The sequence below is a fragment of the Haemaphysalis longicornis genome, unplaced genomic scaffold (genome assembly GCF_048455015.1).
Source record: "Haemaphysalis longicornis isolate Haplotype H1 unplaced genomic scaffold, Haemaphysalis longicornis Haplotype H1 scaffold_2, whole genome shotgun sequence".
NCBI lineage: Eukaryota > Metazoa > Arthropoda > Arachnida > Ixodida > Ixodidae > Haemaphysalis > Haemaphysalis longicornis.
In genome coordinates, this window is record NW_027526295.1 from 279753678 (window position 1) to 279768256 (window position 14579).

Sequence of the window (14579 nt, forward strand, 5' to 3'; positions counted from 1 at the left end):
ATGACGATGTCGATGCATATGACGATGATTACTACTAGCACAGCGCAAAGCGACGACGGAACATGTCAACCTTGTCAACGTGTCAACATTTCAAACAGTGTGCAAATGCGTGGTGATGTGTTCTTCTGTGCTCACACGGAAAGGTATCCTGCAGCTTCGCTATGGTTGACGCCTTGCGCGACGTAGTGCAAGTGTTGACGGTTTTTTTTTTTATGAAAAAAAGCTATGCCAAAGAAGCACAAGCTCAGTTCTGGCACTACGGATCCCTGACGTGCACGCGGCATTAGCGAGCGTAGCGTTTGGCCATTGATCAAATGAAGCGACTTGTTGATTTTACGGTGCGTTACACCCAGGTAACTTCCTATTGATATTTGACGAAATTACTAGCACTGCAAACGGGTTTCCTTTTATAGTTCCTGTTGCGCTAGTCGTACTGAAGCTAATAAAGGGGGAAGCGAGCAAAGAAGAATTGCTGACCAAGAAACGCTAGTTGCGTTACCATTTCTTCCCTTGTGGAAAGAGGGGGAGAAACGTTTTATTCCTGGCCAGGGACACAGAATGGCGACCATGTAAACGGCAATCGCTAGGTGACAGGCAGCTCAACAACCGATTGTCAGTTCCTTTTTAAGAAATCCTTGAAACACGTGCGGACAGCGTCGAGCCGCCAATTTACCGTCAAGCGTCAAACCATGAGGAGGAATCGGGCACAGAATTAGCATGGACTGGGGTCCGTTTGGCTATGACTCTGCTGTTAGCAACTACGGGTTACCTCTGTCACTACCACTGCGTGCTCCCGGCGATGACTTGGGGGACAAAAACTTGGGGACTGGAAACACGTCCAGGGAAAACTTGAGGCGTGGAATGATGGATGGTAAGAGCAACGCCTAGCAATAGGTAACGAGCACCTTCGATTGGGACTCGGGTAGAAAACAGCTTGCCGTATACAAAGCGAAAGAAGTGGACTCATGCCGGGCTAGTGCAAAAAATTGCTAACCGGTGGACCACCCGGGTAACGAAGGGACCACCGACAGGCGCAAGCAAGGGAAGACAGCTTGGGGGAGGGGTGAGGCGAGGGCGTTTGGCAGCAAAGAGTGTATTTGGGCAGTTGAGGATATACGTCTACGTATGGGCGAGGCCTTCGTCTGGCGGGGCACACAACTAGGCTGGTGGTGTGATGATGATGATGACGCACGTGGTTTTACGGGAGCATTTGTGGGCGCTTGTAGGTTGAAATTCGATTTTACAAATACTGCTTTTACGTATTTTTCGTCTTCACAGCGTTCGATTCCCGTATACGATAGAAGGCCGTTATTTGGTTTCGAGGATCTAACGAAGTTTTTCGCTTGTTAATTGACCACATCGTTTGGTGTTTCCGTATGTCCCACACTGTCACGTTCGAACTGCTGTATCTAAAGGTGGTCGTTGCTGAACACGTCGTAGATTTCGGCTCCCGATGGTTGCGTAACCAATGCATACAATTTGTAACGCGGAGAAAAAAAGCGAAGATCCAGATTACACCCCAGCTTCTTATAGCGTTAGGTAGAGCTCGTCGTCGCAAAGCAGTAAGGGCAGTTCTAGGGAAAAGGAACGATAGGATGAGCGCTGAATTTGTTTTTAGTTATGTACATACTGCGCTACCAAGGTGAACTCGATTTTCTACGTTACTAGATAGAGCTGTTGACACTATTTGCCTAATAGCAACTGTCTTTCTTTTTTTCTTAACCCCGCACCTCTAATCCCCGGTGAAACCGTAGCCAAATGGAAGAAAATATAGTGCACGGGATGTGAATTAGCCGAGCCATTAGCGACGGCCACAACTCCAAGCGCGGTACACTACTAAAATGACTAACTTTGCCCCACCACCTTCGTAGCAGACATGCGAGCGTAAGCGGCGCGCTGTAAAAAGATTGCTCAGGCCTGGGCAGAAAATGATTTACGGGGTGCTGGCGTCGTGGCGAGAATGAATTGCCTCTAAACAGCCCGCGCGAGCGGGGCAAATGAAGAGATTACTGCGCGGGCTCGGGTTTACACTCGGCGTGTGCGCGCCCTGTTTAAGCCGGCCCGGCTGAAAAATGCGCCATTCCGGCGGAGCGGTGATAAGGAACCGCGAGAGAGTGAGGGCGGGGAGATACTGGAAATAAATGCGCCGGCCGTGGTCGCAGTACGGCCTGCAGGGCTGAAGCGGCGGAAATGAGTTATCCGGCACACAAGGCGAAAGCTGTAGCGCCCAAGGAAGGTGCCGGAGAGCGCTGCAGGATTGCGTTAGGCGAAAGCGAATTGCGTGTGTAACGAACGAGGCTGCTGGCGGGCGAAAAGTGGGGCACAAAGTTCGGCCGGATTGCGGCTTCTTTTTTGTTGCTGTTTCTTTCAGTGTCTGGGAAAAAACGCTGACCTTCAAAACGCGGCGCGGCAGCTGAATATATATTTTTGTTCTTTCCCTTTCGGAGCCCGCATCTTCCGTTGTTTCCCTGTTTACCCGGAGGCTGATGAGGCTGGGATCCAAGCAATCCATTTAGGGCTCGCGCAAGCAGGCTTGCTTCTCGGCACGATTGATGGCTCTCTTGCTCCTTACTCGTGTTTTCCGGGAATTAATTCTTCCTTCACTTCTCTTTTTGTGCACACATAATGCAGCACTTTTGTGTTAGTAGTATGTGCTACTATTACTAAATCATATACGGTTGGCATTTTTCAAAGTAATGCGTTCAATTTGTTCTTAATGAGTGTTCGCGCGTTGTCATTCGCAGCCTGTGTGGGTGTGCGTCTGTGTCAAAAAGAGATCTGCCGAGCGTTGTTTTATTTTGATGAGCGTGCTTGGTGCGTGTCTTCCGTTAGTTGCTTTTATTTTTGCAGGCCGCGTGCGCCTTTGAAGGTCCGTGTTACGTTTTCTATCATCCAAATATTACGCTTTACGATACTATGTTTGTATAAGAAGAAACTTGGGTGCCTAAACATGTGATTGTTTCTTTTTTCACGTGCGAGCGGGACGTCATTATATTTCTGCAAGCAATAAATATTGCTCAGTTGATAGTCAGCGCTCGCGTCTGAGTCTTCCTTTTACTGTCTTCGTTTAAGCGCTGTTCACTGTTTTATGATGGACCAGCTAGTCCGAACCCAAGCGTTAGTGAAACGAGGCATAACCACGTTATTGGTTTCCGCTTCTTTCTCAGGCCGACCAAGCTGGACGGGATGCTGCTGTTCCGTTTTCTGAAATTTTCGGCTAACTTTCTGGCTATTAGAGGCGCAATGTCTATGGTGTGTTGTGCTTGTGTGTAATGAACCTTCGTTCCTCTATATAATTTTAAGCACGTCCGCTTTTTTCTTTGTGCGAACGACGTGTAAACCATGGGTGGGTCGGCTGCCTCCGTTGTGCCATTAAAAAGCAGTTTAGGTGAGCAGTTCGGGCAAGACTTCCTGTCTCTGAAGTATTTTGCGGTAAATGCTCCGGCGTTACCGTGGTAATGACTGGTTCATGTTGTCATGGCCGTTCTTGCGTAGTTACTTCCGTGCACGTGAGCTGCTTGTCAAGTGCGTTAGCTTTCGTTTTTTTTTTTTTTTTTTTTTAGTTTTCACTCGCAGGCACCGTCAAAAAAAAAAAAAATTAAGCCGCACTTTCAAGGGGGCGCATTGCAAATTCGCCAGTTTACCGATGGAAGTGCCCGTTCGTAGGTCAGAAAAGTGCGCACCTCAACGTTCAATGGCCGTCCCGGGACGTTGCGGTACTGCTTATGAGGTCGCGAGTTGAACGGCTGAAGTTTTTCTGCGGATGCCCGTGTGTGCGAGGTATCGACGCAAGTTAGATTACCACGTGACCAAGGCTAGCCCATTGACTAGTATTCGTCGCCTCAAGGTCGCCGGTATTAAGTCACTGTCAAGACCGCCGTCTTCTCTCTGCGGTATGTTAGTTTGCTGCGCGGTAGCATTCGTCAGCGTGCTTCATAAAGAAAACCGGCTCATTAGCGCTGCGGATCGCGACGCTCTGCACGACGTGGCGTGTTCTTACTGTCGATGGAAAAGTGCTACCCGCATAGCGGCGGTGCGCGCATCACATATTCAGGTATGTCCCGCCGCCCTGAATCCCCCCCCTTCCCACCCTTTATTTTCTTTTTTCCCACCCGCAGTATTCGGCAGTGCTCGCAACGCCGACACTAATAAGCAATCGCATAGCGGATGAACTGCTTTCGTTCATAGCTAAGAGAGCCGCATTACACGGTTCTGCCGACTCTAACGTGGCGCGATTGGATTGCGGCACAGCGGAGCACTCCGCTACTACTGTTACCATCACGTGCACTGGATTTTTTCTGTTACGCTGGGCAAGTATTCAAATCACCCTCCCCATCTCTCTGCTACGCGTCGCCCTTCCCCACAAGCGCAGAGCAAACAATTCGCGTACTTGTGCCGCTGCGGTCTCCGCGCACCGCGAAGTGAAGAAAAGCTCTTCGAATTCCCGGGCACGTTGCGCGTTCCGTGAAGTTGAATGATGGCCAGCGGAGCGACCTTCGACCCGGCACCACTTTCCATTTTTATCTTCGCGGCCGTCCGCATGGAGTTGCCGATGAACGCCGTGTATGTAAGCTCTCGGATGGTGGCGAAATTCGCGCCAAAATTGGTATGCACGCGCGTTGCTGCGTGCGAATACCGTGCGCTCAAGTGGCGCGCGTGGCTCTCGTTTTTCAGACCTTGCTCACGTTGCGGAGTGGGCTTTATGGGCCTCACTGGATTACGCGGGCCTGTTTTCCCATCGCGTCATTTATGTCAACAGTGCTTTTGCTCGTAACGTCTTCGGTTCTTTGTGCTGAGAAATCAGTGCTGTTTAAAGGGGCCATGCATACAAAATACAAGTTTGTTTTATTCGAAAGATCTTGTGTTTTATAGTGCCCCCGGCGCTTGTCCGGCAGCAAACGATGCCGTATTCACTGAGAAGTCAATCAATTTAGGTTAAAAACTTGATTCTCCTACCAAGTCCTGTCTTTTTGTGACGTCTGCCATGAAGTCACGTGGGCGAGTATTGAAACGGACTTCCAGTGCGTCACTAGTCTCTGCAGCCCTGCTTACCGTCAGTTTTCCCAGTGGCGCTACCGTAGTCAGCCGCGGACAGTTGCACGCCGTTGCTTTGTTTTTGACCGTATTTGCACCTGGCTTGTTTACGCTACGGTAGAAGGTAATCGTTTCGTGAAACATGGGGTATGCTCGACAAACTGGGTCACGTAACACAACGTCGCTTACTCCGATCGCCCAGTGTCGCGTAAGACAACTCCAAACCGGCGGAGTTCTGTGCAGCTAAAACAAGCATAGTGCGCCCAGTACCAACAGCAGTGCGCATCGGTACTTCTATCTTTACGTGTATTTTAGTAACTTTCATTGTTTACCCCACCATTCTTACTGCTGTAAAATGAATATGCATTACATTCAAGCGCAAATAGCTCGTTCGGCTAGCTTATAAGCCCTGCCTAATTTGCGTTTGCTTTTGCCGGCCTCAGCCAATCGAACAGCTGGGCATATGACATCAGTTTCTGTTGCGGGAAATGAGCTAGCGGGTCGCATGGCCATACCATTTTAGATGCGACTGCATCTCATTCACTCGCCTTGTCCTTCCATACGGCGTTGTTGTTGTCCGTCCACACCCCGCCCCCATTCTCCTCGCCGCGCGAGCTGCGCTCTCCGCCGCTCACCCCCTCTCCTCTCCGATAGCGAACTCTCTATCGCGAGGGGCATTAGATTGGATTCGATTGGATTGGATTGGATTGGATTGGATATGGATTGGATTGGATTAAAGTGGATTGTGTTGCGTCATAGCCGCGCCACGTTGCGTCATAGCCGCGATGGTTCTAGCACCGGCGTTCCGATTTCGGGCAGGTGCATAGACTTGACCTTCGCTGCAAATTGCACGGTGGTCCCGTTACTTCACCATCCACTACCCCAGTAGCGGTCCCAGAGATCGGTTTTGGGGGGGGGGGGGGGCGATTTTTTTTTTATTTTTTTTTTGGGGGGGGGGGGTGAGGCGAATAAAGAATCGTTCCCCTCCTTGCGCCAATTCTGTGGAGGTGGTGATAACCATAGAGGCCTGTGCGCGTATGTGGTGCAACCAGCTGGGATTTAACTTCGCGCAAGTGGAATGCTTAAAAAAACTAAAAATAAGAAACTGAGGACCTCTTTGGGGGGGGGGGGGGGGGGGGGGCGACCGCCCCCGTCGCCCCCCCCCTTGGGACCGCCACTGCACTACCCGTACACTTCCGTGACCACAAGGCCGTCATCGTTAACGTTACGCCGCGTGTTAAATAAAGAATACATCATACGCGTTCCTCACACGTTTCGCGCAATTAGAGAATCAACCCAACGGAAACACCAAGTGAACCCCCAAGATGCGTCGCATCGCCACAGGGTTCCCCTCGCGGGAGGGTGGGGTAATTTTTCCCTAATCATATCGCTTATTCGAGCGAAGTGTGCGTTAATAGTGGTGGCATTAGGATTCTAACGAGGCAATTTTTCGAATGAACCAAACTTGTGTTTGGCCAGTTTAAGTCTGGTCGAGAGGCGTGTTGTGGCCTGGCATTTTCAATAGGTTGCCATAGCGGCATTGACTAGCACCCTACGAATGTTGGGGCTATAGCAAAATATAAATACCGGATGTAGGCAAGTTAATAAAGCATTGTGTGCGTTATCCGGACGTATACGTTTGGACGACTAAATGGGCTGGAATATCTCTTCATTTATCTGCTTCTTTGGGCCCGTACCCCTCACCACTAGTCCATTCTTTTATTTTCTGTGTCTAGCCCCTGATTTATTGTATTTAGCTCGCAATTTTTTTCTTCCTTTGCATTTTCGTTATGTGTGTACTTTCCCACCGAGGAGAGACACGGCATGCGCTCGATTCCTGCGTGCCCTGGAGCGTTGTCGTGTTTTCATTCGCCCTATTTTGTCGCGCACGCGAGCAAGTTGAACTTCAAACGCTGCGTTCTTGTTCACAGCTCTCCCCCCCCCCCCCCCTCCCACCTACCCTACCCCCCCCCCCCCCCCCTACCCCTTACCCACCCTACCCACTAGGAGCAAACACCCGCCAGAAATCACAAACGTTACAGCCCCGCCGAGCAGCTACACGAACTCGTGTCTGCGCATTGTCGAAGGCAGGGTACGGTGACAAGAGAGAGTGATCGCAAAAATGTTTACATGGAGGCGAGCTTCTTTGCCATCCGATCCGGCCCGATACTGGCTGGTACGGCGTCTGTGTCACTTTTATCATTTGTTTAGTTTTGGCCTATTGACCGCGGCACGCGACGCCGCGCCGCAAAACAAGATACGTACAACTGCCGTCCGGTGCCTAGAGACGCTGACGCGTTGGAATGTGCGCATCGATCCTGTAATGCGGCACGAGGCCGGCAAGCTGTCCCCGCTAAACACGAAACGAAGCATATCTGCGAGTGCGCGCCGTCAAACAGCCAACTTGCCGCTTGGGTTGACAGGAATGCCTGAAAACGTCAGGATTTGTTTGTATAGGTGTGTTTTTGAGCGCTCGATCTTGCGGATACAGCAAAAGGCGAGCGAAGTCGTGACAATCACTTCGCAGCATCGTGAAACTGTGATAGCGTTCGTACAGGTAATGACCTCGGCGAAGTGCGCTTGAGAACACCGTCTGCGTTTGCTTGTGGCCCCAATGCGGCATATGGCGAGAAGCACCATTTATCGCAAATGGTGTGTGGCGGAAAGAGCCGAGAAACGATAGTAGGTAGACGAAGTTCTCCACCGCCACTCAGGTATTGCCCGTTCTATAGTGGTTTAACGCGGGATGAACTGAACAAGGTAAGGAAGTTGGACTAATTGGTGCATTATGGAGCGGGGGGGAGAAAGTCGCTTGTACAGAGGGCGAAGGGCGCCGCTTACTGCCACCGGAACATGTTATTGCAAAATTACCGCAGTAAATAAGAAAGTAACGGAAGGGTTGAGTGAGTGGCTTTATAATGAATCCAGATAGTGAGTCTCCCATCCGCGTAGGTCGATGAGCGTAACGCTTACGCATTGTTTACCTTCCTGGTGGATAAAGAAAGCCTCGTAAATCTCTCGTGCACGTTGGCCTTTGTACATTACTTTTTAGTATTCTCTCTTGTTTTTCAGCGGTGCTAAGCAGCCTCACTTCTTGCAAATGTGACTTTCGATTGCTAGCTACCATCTCCTAATTTTATATTGTTGGCGTGCTTTGATGGATTTGGCGACTGATTTGGCCCACGTAACTTTCCTGACACTTTTGGGCAACACTTTCCTTCCTTCCATACTTCGTACTGTGTAAAAGCCCTGTTTTTGACCCGTGCGCACACGTGGTCGTCGTTGTTGAACTTGGCCTTCCAACGTTTTATTTTTTATGTATAGGGCCTTTGTCTCTTCGTATATTTGCTCTGTCTTAATTATCAGCCTTCTCTGCTTGGCGACGCGAATCTCAACACGTCCCGTGCGTTAAAGCGGCGGCGGCCGATCTGCATGAACAAGGGCCCATTATCTCGTCCACCTCTCTGGCGCGCGGAGAGCGACGAAGTGGTGTGCAGGAAGCAAACGAAAATAGTGTGTAAAAAAGGCAAACTCCGCGCAGGTGCGCCAAAGAGTGCGCGCAGCGTTCGGGCCGCTGCTGGGCGAAATCAAGCGGAGTTTCTAATCCGGGTGCCGTGCCGGAAAAGCGGCAAGTGAGCCGAGAGAGGACAGCCGGAATACGCGCACGCTGTGGCGGAAAGCCAGCCCGTGCGTGAAAAAGGGGGAGCCTTCGAGCGGGCCTGCACGTCGGAGCCAAGCGGAGCGTGATTTCTTCTTCTAGGAGCTTGCTGCCGAGACCATCGATTCGGAGGAGGAGGACGGCGTTCGGGCCTGCCTTAGCTCGAGAAAACTTGCTGTCGCCACAAGCAGCACGGGAACCGCATCGCGCTGGACTTAGTATGGAAGACTCGCCCGCGAAGTTCGACTCGCTGCTAACCGCCTCACTACCCTAGCGAGTTTTTTCCTCTCTCTCTCCTTCTTACGTACCCGTCACCCTGATTTTGTCTCTCGAAATCTGGACAGGGCGTAGATGTGACGCCGCTGCTGTGCCGCTCGAGGTTCGCATGCTGGCTGTTCTTAGCCTTGATCGTTTAAGAAAGGCTTTATTTTTGTTCCTTTAAACTTTCAACGACGAGTGCGCCGCTACCTGTGGTACTTAAAGGAACCCTGCAACACTTTCGATAAGCGCTTTCACGCTTTCTTTCGCGTCTGGAACAACTGCGAAAGCTGTAGTTATCGCCAGCACGGAGCGGCACTGCGTGATTTGCTCGTCGCACCAGATACGCCTTCCATTTCTGCTTTGTTTTTGTGGCCTTTTTTTTTTTTTTTTTTTTAAGTTGCTATCGAAAAGCGTTCATTGCTGCCACTGAAGAAAAACCGGCAAACAGCCGTTACATGGCCTTAGTGACGTAATTCGAGCCGTCGAAGAAAGTCAAGACCGGGAAAAAGAGAATCTTTTGAGCGAGTTTACAAGCTATCTGATGGGCATAGAGCAGTAATTTTTGGCTGAGGTACTTTGCGACCCCCTAATCTAAGTACTGGGTGTGTTGGGTGACTACGTTCTGCAAGCCTTGAGAAGCGTTAAGCGTTAAGAAAAAAGTTGAAAAAAGTGTTGCGGGGTCCCTTTAATGTTGCGGGTTTGCTTCAGAAGATCCTGTTTAGTATGGGCTGTGTGAGGAGTAACAGCAGTAACAGTGGCGCGAAAAAATGAACCCGAAACCCTGACGAGAAATCCGAAGATGAGCTTGTTCATATTTGTTGCCATTACCCTGGATACCACGTCTGTATTTGAGTGGCGATAATCGGAAAGAGATAATTTCAAACGAAAAAGTCCAGGCCTGCGTGTTAATAAGAGCAATTTTTTTGTTTCTTCAAATAACATTATATTTTCCGAGCTTCAGCTGTCCTGACGCGTGATTCTAAGAGTCTGATACGACCTCGTATCGCTGTAGGATGAACCGCGAAATGACTGTCCAACACCTAAATTCAGTCGCTGAAAGAATCAGTAGAGAAGTCTGAGCCAATCGACTGCATAAATTTGTACCGTAGGCTACTCCGTCCGGAGCTTCTGCTTAATTCACGACAGCCGTTCGTGCGCTATTTCAGTAACAAAGCAGTGAACTTAGGCGATTTTCAGCCTTTGCAGCAGTTTTCAATGTTGGAACTAAATCCGCGCTCTCGCGTCAAAGTTATGAAGTAGACTGGCGTTGTTTGCACAAGCTCGCTGAGACGAGGTGTACACAAGCCGGAAAGGATGTCGGGGTGGCTCGACCAAAAGCGGTGATAGTCGGGGCGAACCCGTTGCGGCGTCAACGGCGTACGTCCCGATATCCGGAAATTGAGGGAACTGCCCGGCGCGACCATGCAGGGTGCGGCTGCGATCGACTTTCACGTCTCCTCTGCCTTGCCTTCTTCTCCGACAGCCGCCGATAAGACCTTCTCGTGGACCCCTGATAGGATTGATTTCCGAGACAGCTCCTGTGAGCCCCTTTTTTTATCACCGCTCTACTCCTGCGAGCTTTGTTTCTTTCCGCTCACACGTTGGATGTCTCCTCGGGATTTATCCGTAAATCGCTGACGCGGTCTTCAACGAGCCAAGAGAAATAGACGCGTGCCGGATGGCGCTCTTAAAGTGAATTTACCTCCCGTTCCCGACGGAGTCTGCCTCGATATGACGACCCAAACCGTGTGCGTGTGTGCTGCCGTTTTTGTTTGTCAGTGTTTGCAACGCTCCCAGCGAGAATGTGTCAAGTGGCGACCGTGTGTGTGGATTCCAAGCGAGACATTTACCGTGACCATTTGCGTCTGCCGGAGTAGGGCGCGTGATTTATTGCGTTGCCGTGGGCCGAACGCGATCGCGTGAGGCGATTATAGTATAGCCGCATATACAGTATATGCTCTTATCCCGATCTTCCAAGGCTGCTCCCGTGCTGATCCGTCTCTTATCGCGTAAGGAGTGATGCTTGCCGGTCATTTCATCATCTCCACGCTGCGTAATCGGCACTTTGCATGAACGATGCGTGGTTATATGCGAGAACTAAGCCTTCGATAGATAGCATGGGCTACGTGCAGAGCAAGAGAGCGAGCTTTTTCCCACACCCTTGGCTCTCTCAAGGTTGGCTTCGCTTTTCATTTTTATTTTCTCGCATATGCTCCCCGTGTGATTGAAACTGGCGCAGCTTCTTTGTTCTGCCCACTCCCCGTGGCGAGCCTGGAAGTGCCTAGATTTTGGCATCGTTGTGCAGGAGTTAAATTTGTCGCTGAACACCCCAGGTGAGGTGTCGCAGAATTCGACGAAGAAACGGATCCGTCGTTCTCGTGAGCTTAGTTCTTCGCCGCTCTTCAGACCCCTCTGCCCCGCGTTCTCCGTGCCCTAGTGAATTTTACCCTGCACGCTCTTTGCAAGCCGTACCTTGTACGTCGCGCACGCGTGGCCAGGTGCCGTCTCGACGGCGAAAAGCACTTCTCACACGCATCTGCCAGACGTGAATCGTCCGTACCGCGAGCTGTCCCTGATTTACGACGCGCCCCGACGCTTTTACGTCCACGCACAGCCGGGGTATGAACGACAGATTATTACTTGCGCCTACTTCCACTTGCTGGCCATCCCAGCTCTCGCGTTTGAGACCCGCTTCTTTCTTTTTTCCCGCAACCTCTCTGAACGGTTGGTCTTGGGCACGGCTGCACGAGTACGGCTGTCACTATGGCGCTTGCACATACGCGCGGCCTTCAAGCTTTGTAAAGCATTGGCGGGACACGCGGTTTGACGGATTAAATGCGCGAGGGCAGTCTCCGTGTTTGCCTCTACAACATGTTTTACCGGCAGTGCATGCAAGTATGGTGTGAAGCCGACCTGTGAAAGTATCTGGTATGAAGCCCTAAGGCTTTAATGTTTTTTATAAAACACACCACCTTGCATTGCCACTGGAAAAGGGCCTTCCCAGTAAACCATTTGTGCATATTGGTATAGCCGGTGTATAACGTTTTTTAAGGAACATGTAGTCTTGTCGGCCTAGCTTGCTGGAACCAATGAAGACGGGCTAGCATTGTCATCAGTGATATGGGCTATGTAGCTTTGCATGATTCTTTTCCTTCTGCATCATTTGCGTGCCGTAACTGGCACGTACGGACTTGGGGTATTGCCATTTGTTAGTGTCATGTTTGTGCGCAACTTGAAAAGTTTCAGACGGAAAAGCTGAAAGAGAAAAAATTGGCTAATGTAGGGGCTTTAAGTTCTTGTCTAGAATAATTCGATATTTATAAATGAATACCGGGAAATTATGGTTCTATCCGCTCTGTTCGAAGCCCAGTTGAAATCCTACTTGGTAATCTTATCCCGAAGCAACGTTTTCGGGAAGTGGAAAGTAAGCTGTGACTATGCAGTCTATGGACTAGGTTCGCATGAATACACTCACGCGGAAGATCACAAGACAGCCGCCGCGCAACTCATACTGTTTCTATGTTCAAAATACACATCTTCTTTTAATCTAAAGGCCGCACGTATTCGTGTTTACAATGTGTCTTTCGAATTATATTGTCTTTGCCTCGGGTAGGACGTAGTACACACAGGAATGCCTCCACGCTTTGTAGCGCGTGTTCTGTATCGGGCACCTCCCCGGCAGCCTTCACCCTTCCGATTTCTGGCTGGGATGGAGCGCGGTCTCTCGTACTGTATACAGCCCTATTTTCTTTTTAACGAAAAATAGCATCGGTGAGAGAGAGATACGCTAGTAGTGAATAAATCTGCTCGTTCCCTTCGTCGCTGAAGTGGTGCTTCCTTTTGGTCGTTGCAGGTGTTCGGGCACTACCACCATCTACGGCATAGACGCCTCGCCAAGAGGTCCCTGGAACGCAGCGAGGAGCATCACAGGTCCTTGGAGCAAGAGCCCAGTGTGAGTGTGCATACAGGAGATAGTTGCATCTCGCTTTCTTGGTGCTTGAGCCTCGCACGTTATTTACACGACACAGCTTCCCGCTCACAAAACTGTTGGCTGCCACAGTGGAAGCTCAAACTACCGATATTCCTGCCCGAAAGCGCGAAGAGCGAACGTCGGAGTGCATTGATAAACACTTGTTGTCCCATGCCTCTGGATGCGCATTGTGGGGCGAAGCGCGCAAATACAGTGGGACGCCGATAATACGACTTTCAGGGACCTCGAGAAAGCGTCGTATGACCGGGGTGTGGGTAAATGCCGCTAGTGGGTGGTCTCACGCGACAGGTTGGCTAAGAGCTTATTTAAACCAGAATATTTAGCGTGATTTGCGAACATTTAGCTGAAATCCCAAGTTAAGAAACATTCACGCATCTCCACGAAGTGAATATTGACGAGTGGGCGAAGGACTGGGGGTCGTTCTTACCGTAAATCACCCGTGAGAGTGCTTACTGCTGCTAAAACGATTTCCAATCCAGTGGGGAGTTTCCCGGGACCGTTGTGGTGGTGGTGGTGGTGAAACTTTATTTCCAAAAAGGGTCCTGAAGTACACTTGACCGGTGTCAAGGTGTAGAGGGCATCTCCCACGTCGGGACGGGGAGCCCGAGACTCTCCGCCGCTACGCGGGCCTTCTGGACAGCCCAGAGTTGATCGTTAAGTTCACTGCTCCTGAGAGCACTGTCCCACTTGACCTTATCCTCCAGATAGGAGGCTTGCGTAGCACAACCACACAACATATGACCCAAGTTCACATGCCCATCACACTTTGAACACGTAGCAGTTCCGTCGTAGTCCGAGTCGATGTGGCTCATCCTCCAAGGATTGGCGTATGAGTCCGTTTGTAACATGCGGAGAGTGACTGACTGCGCCCTGTTGAGTCCTTTGTGTGGGAGCGCAAATTCCCGTCGATTTAAGTAGAAGTGCTTGGTGAGCTCGTTGTAGGTCTGAAGTTGATCCTTGAAAGCCCTTTGTGGAGACAGGGGTGGTTGGGAGGGTGCGCGGCTGCTGAGTCCTCGCGCCGCCTCGTGTGCGGATTCATTGAAGTTCCGCTGTCCTCCCCCGAGGTCGCCCATGTGGGCTGGAAACCAGACTATCGAATGATTACTAATGTGTCTATCTTCCAATAACTTGGAGACTTTGGCATCAACCACTCCCCTGGCGAAGGCTCGAGTGGCCGCCCTAGAGTCGCTATAAATGACCTTATGTTGAGGATCAAGCAGAGCAAGTGCAATGGCCATTTGCTCAGCAACCTCCGGATTCTTGGTAAACACGGAAAGTGCGTTGCACATCCGTTCTTGAGCATCAATGACGGCTATCGAAAAGGCCTGTCTTCCATTTATCTGAGCAGCATCTACAAAAGCCGACTACGTAGGGCTCTCGAGAGCTGCAGCTAGAAGTGCTTTGGCTCGAGACAGTCTCCTTCCTTGATTAAAGACAGGGTGGACGTTTCTGGAGAAAGGACGGACCACGATGGAGTCTCTGATTTCTCTGCTAAGGTGTTTAACACTCTCCTTATTCTGTTCGGTAAAGATGCCCAGAGTGACCAGAATGTCTCTGCCTGTTCTTGTGCCTGACAGTCGCCCTACCTGCGCAGTGTGCTGGGCTTCTGCGATTTCTGATAACGTATTGTGAACC

At 50.6% G+C, this 14579-nt stretch overlaps 1 protein-coding gene across 2 annotated transcripts in view; it reads left to right on the plus strand.

Annotated features, from left to right (window-relative positions):
* The window catches only part of LOC144170756 (proprotein convertase subtilisin/kexin type 4-like), a 215056-nt gene that overhangs the window by 109076 nt on the left and 91401 nt on the right, over nt 1–14579 (plus strand). For both annotated transcript variants that reach the window (XM_077700740.1, XM_077700741.1), the window contains exon 2: nt 12807–12905. In XM_077700740.1, the coding sequence (XP_077556866.1) occupies nt 12807–12905 (99 nt within the window). The remainder of the gene's footprint in view (nt 1–12806; nt 12906–14579) is intronic.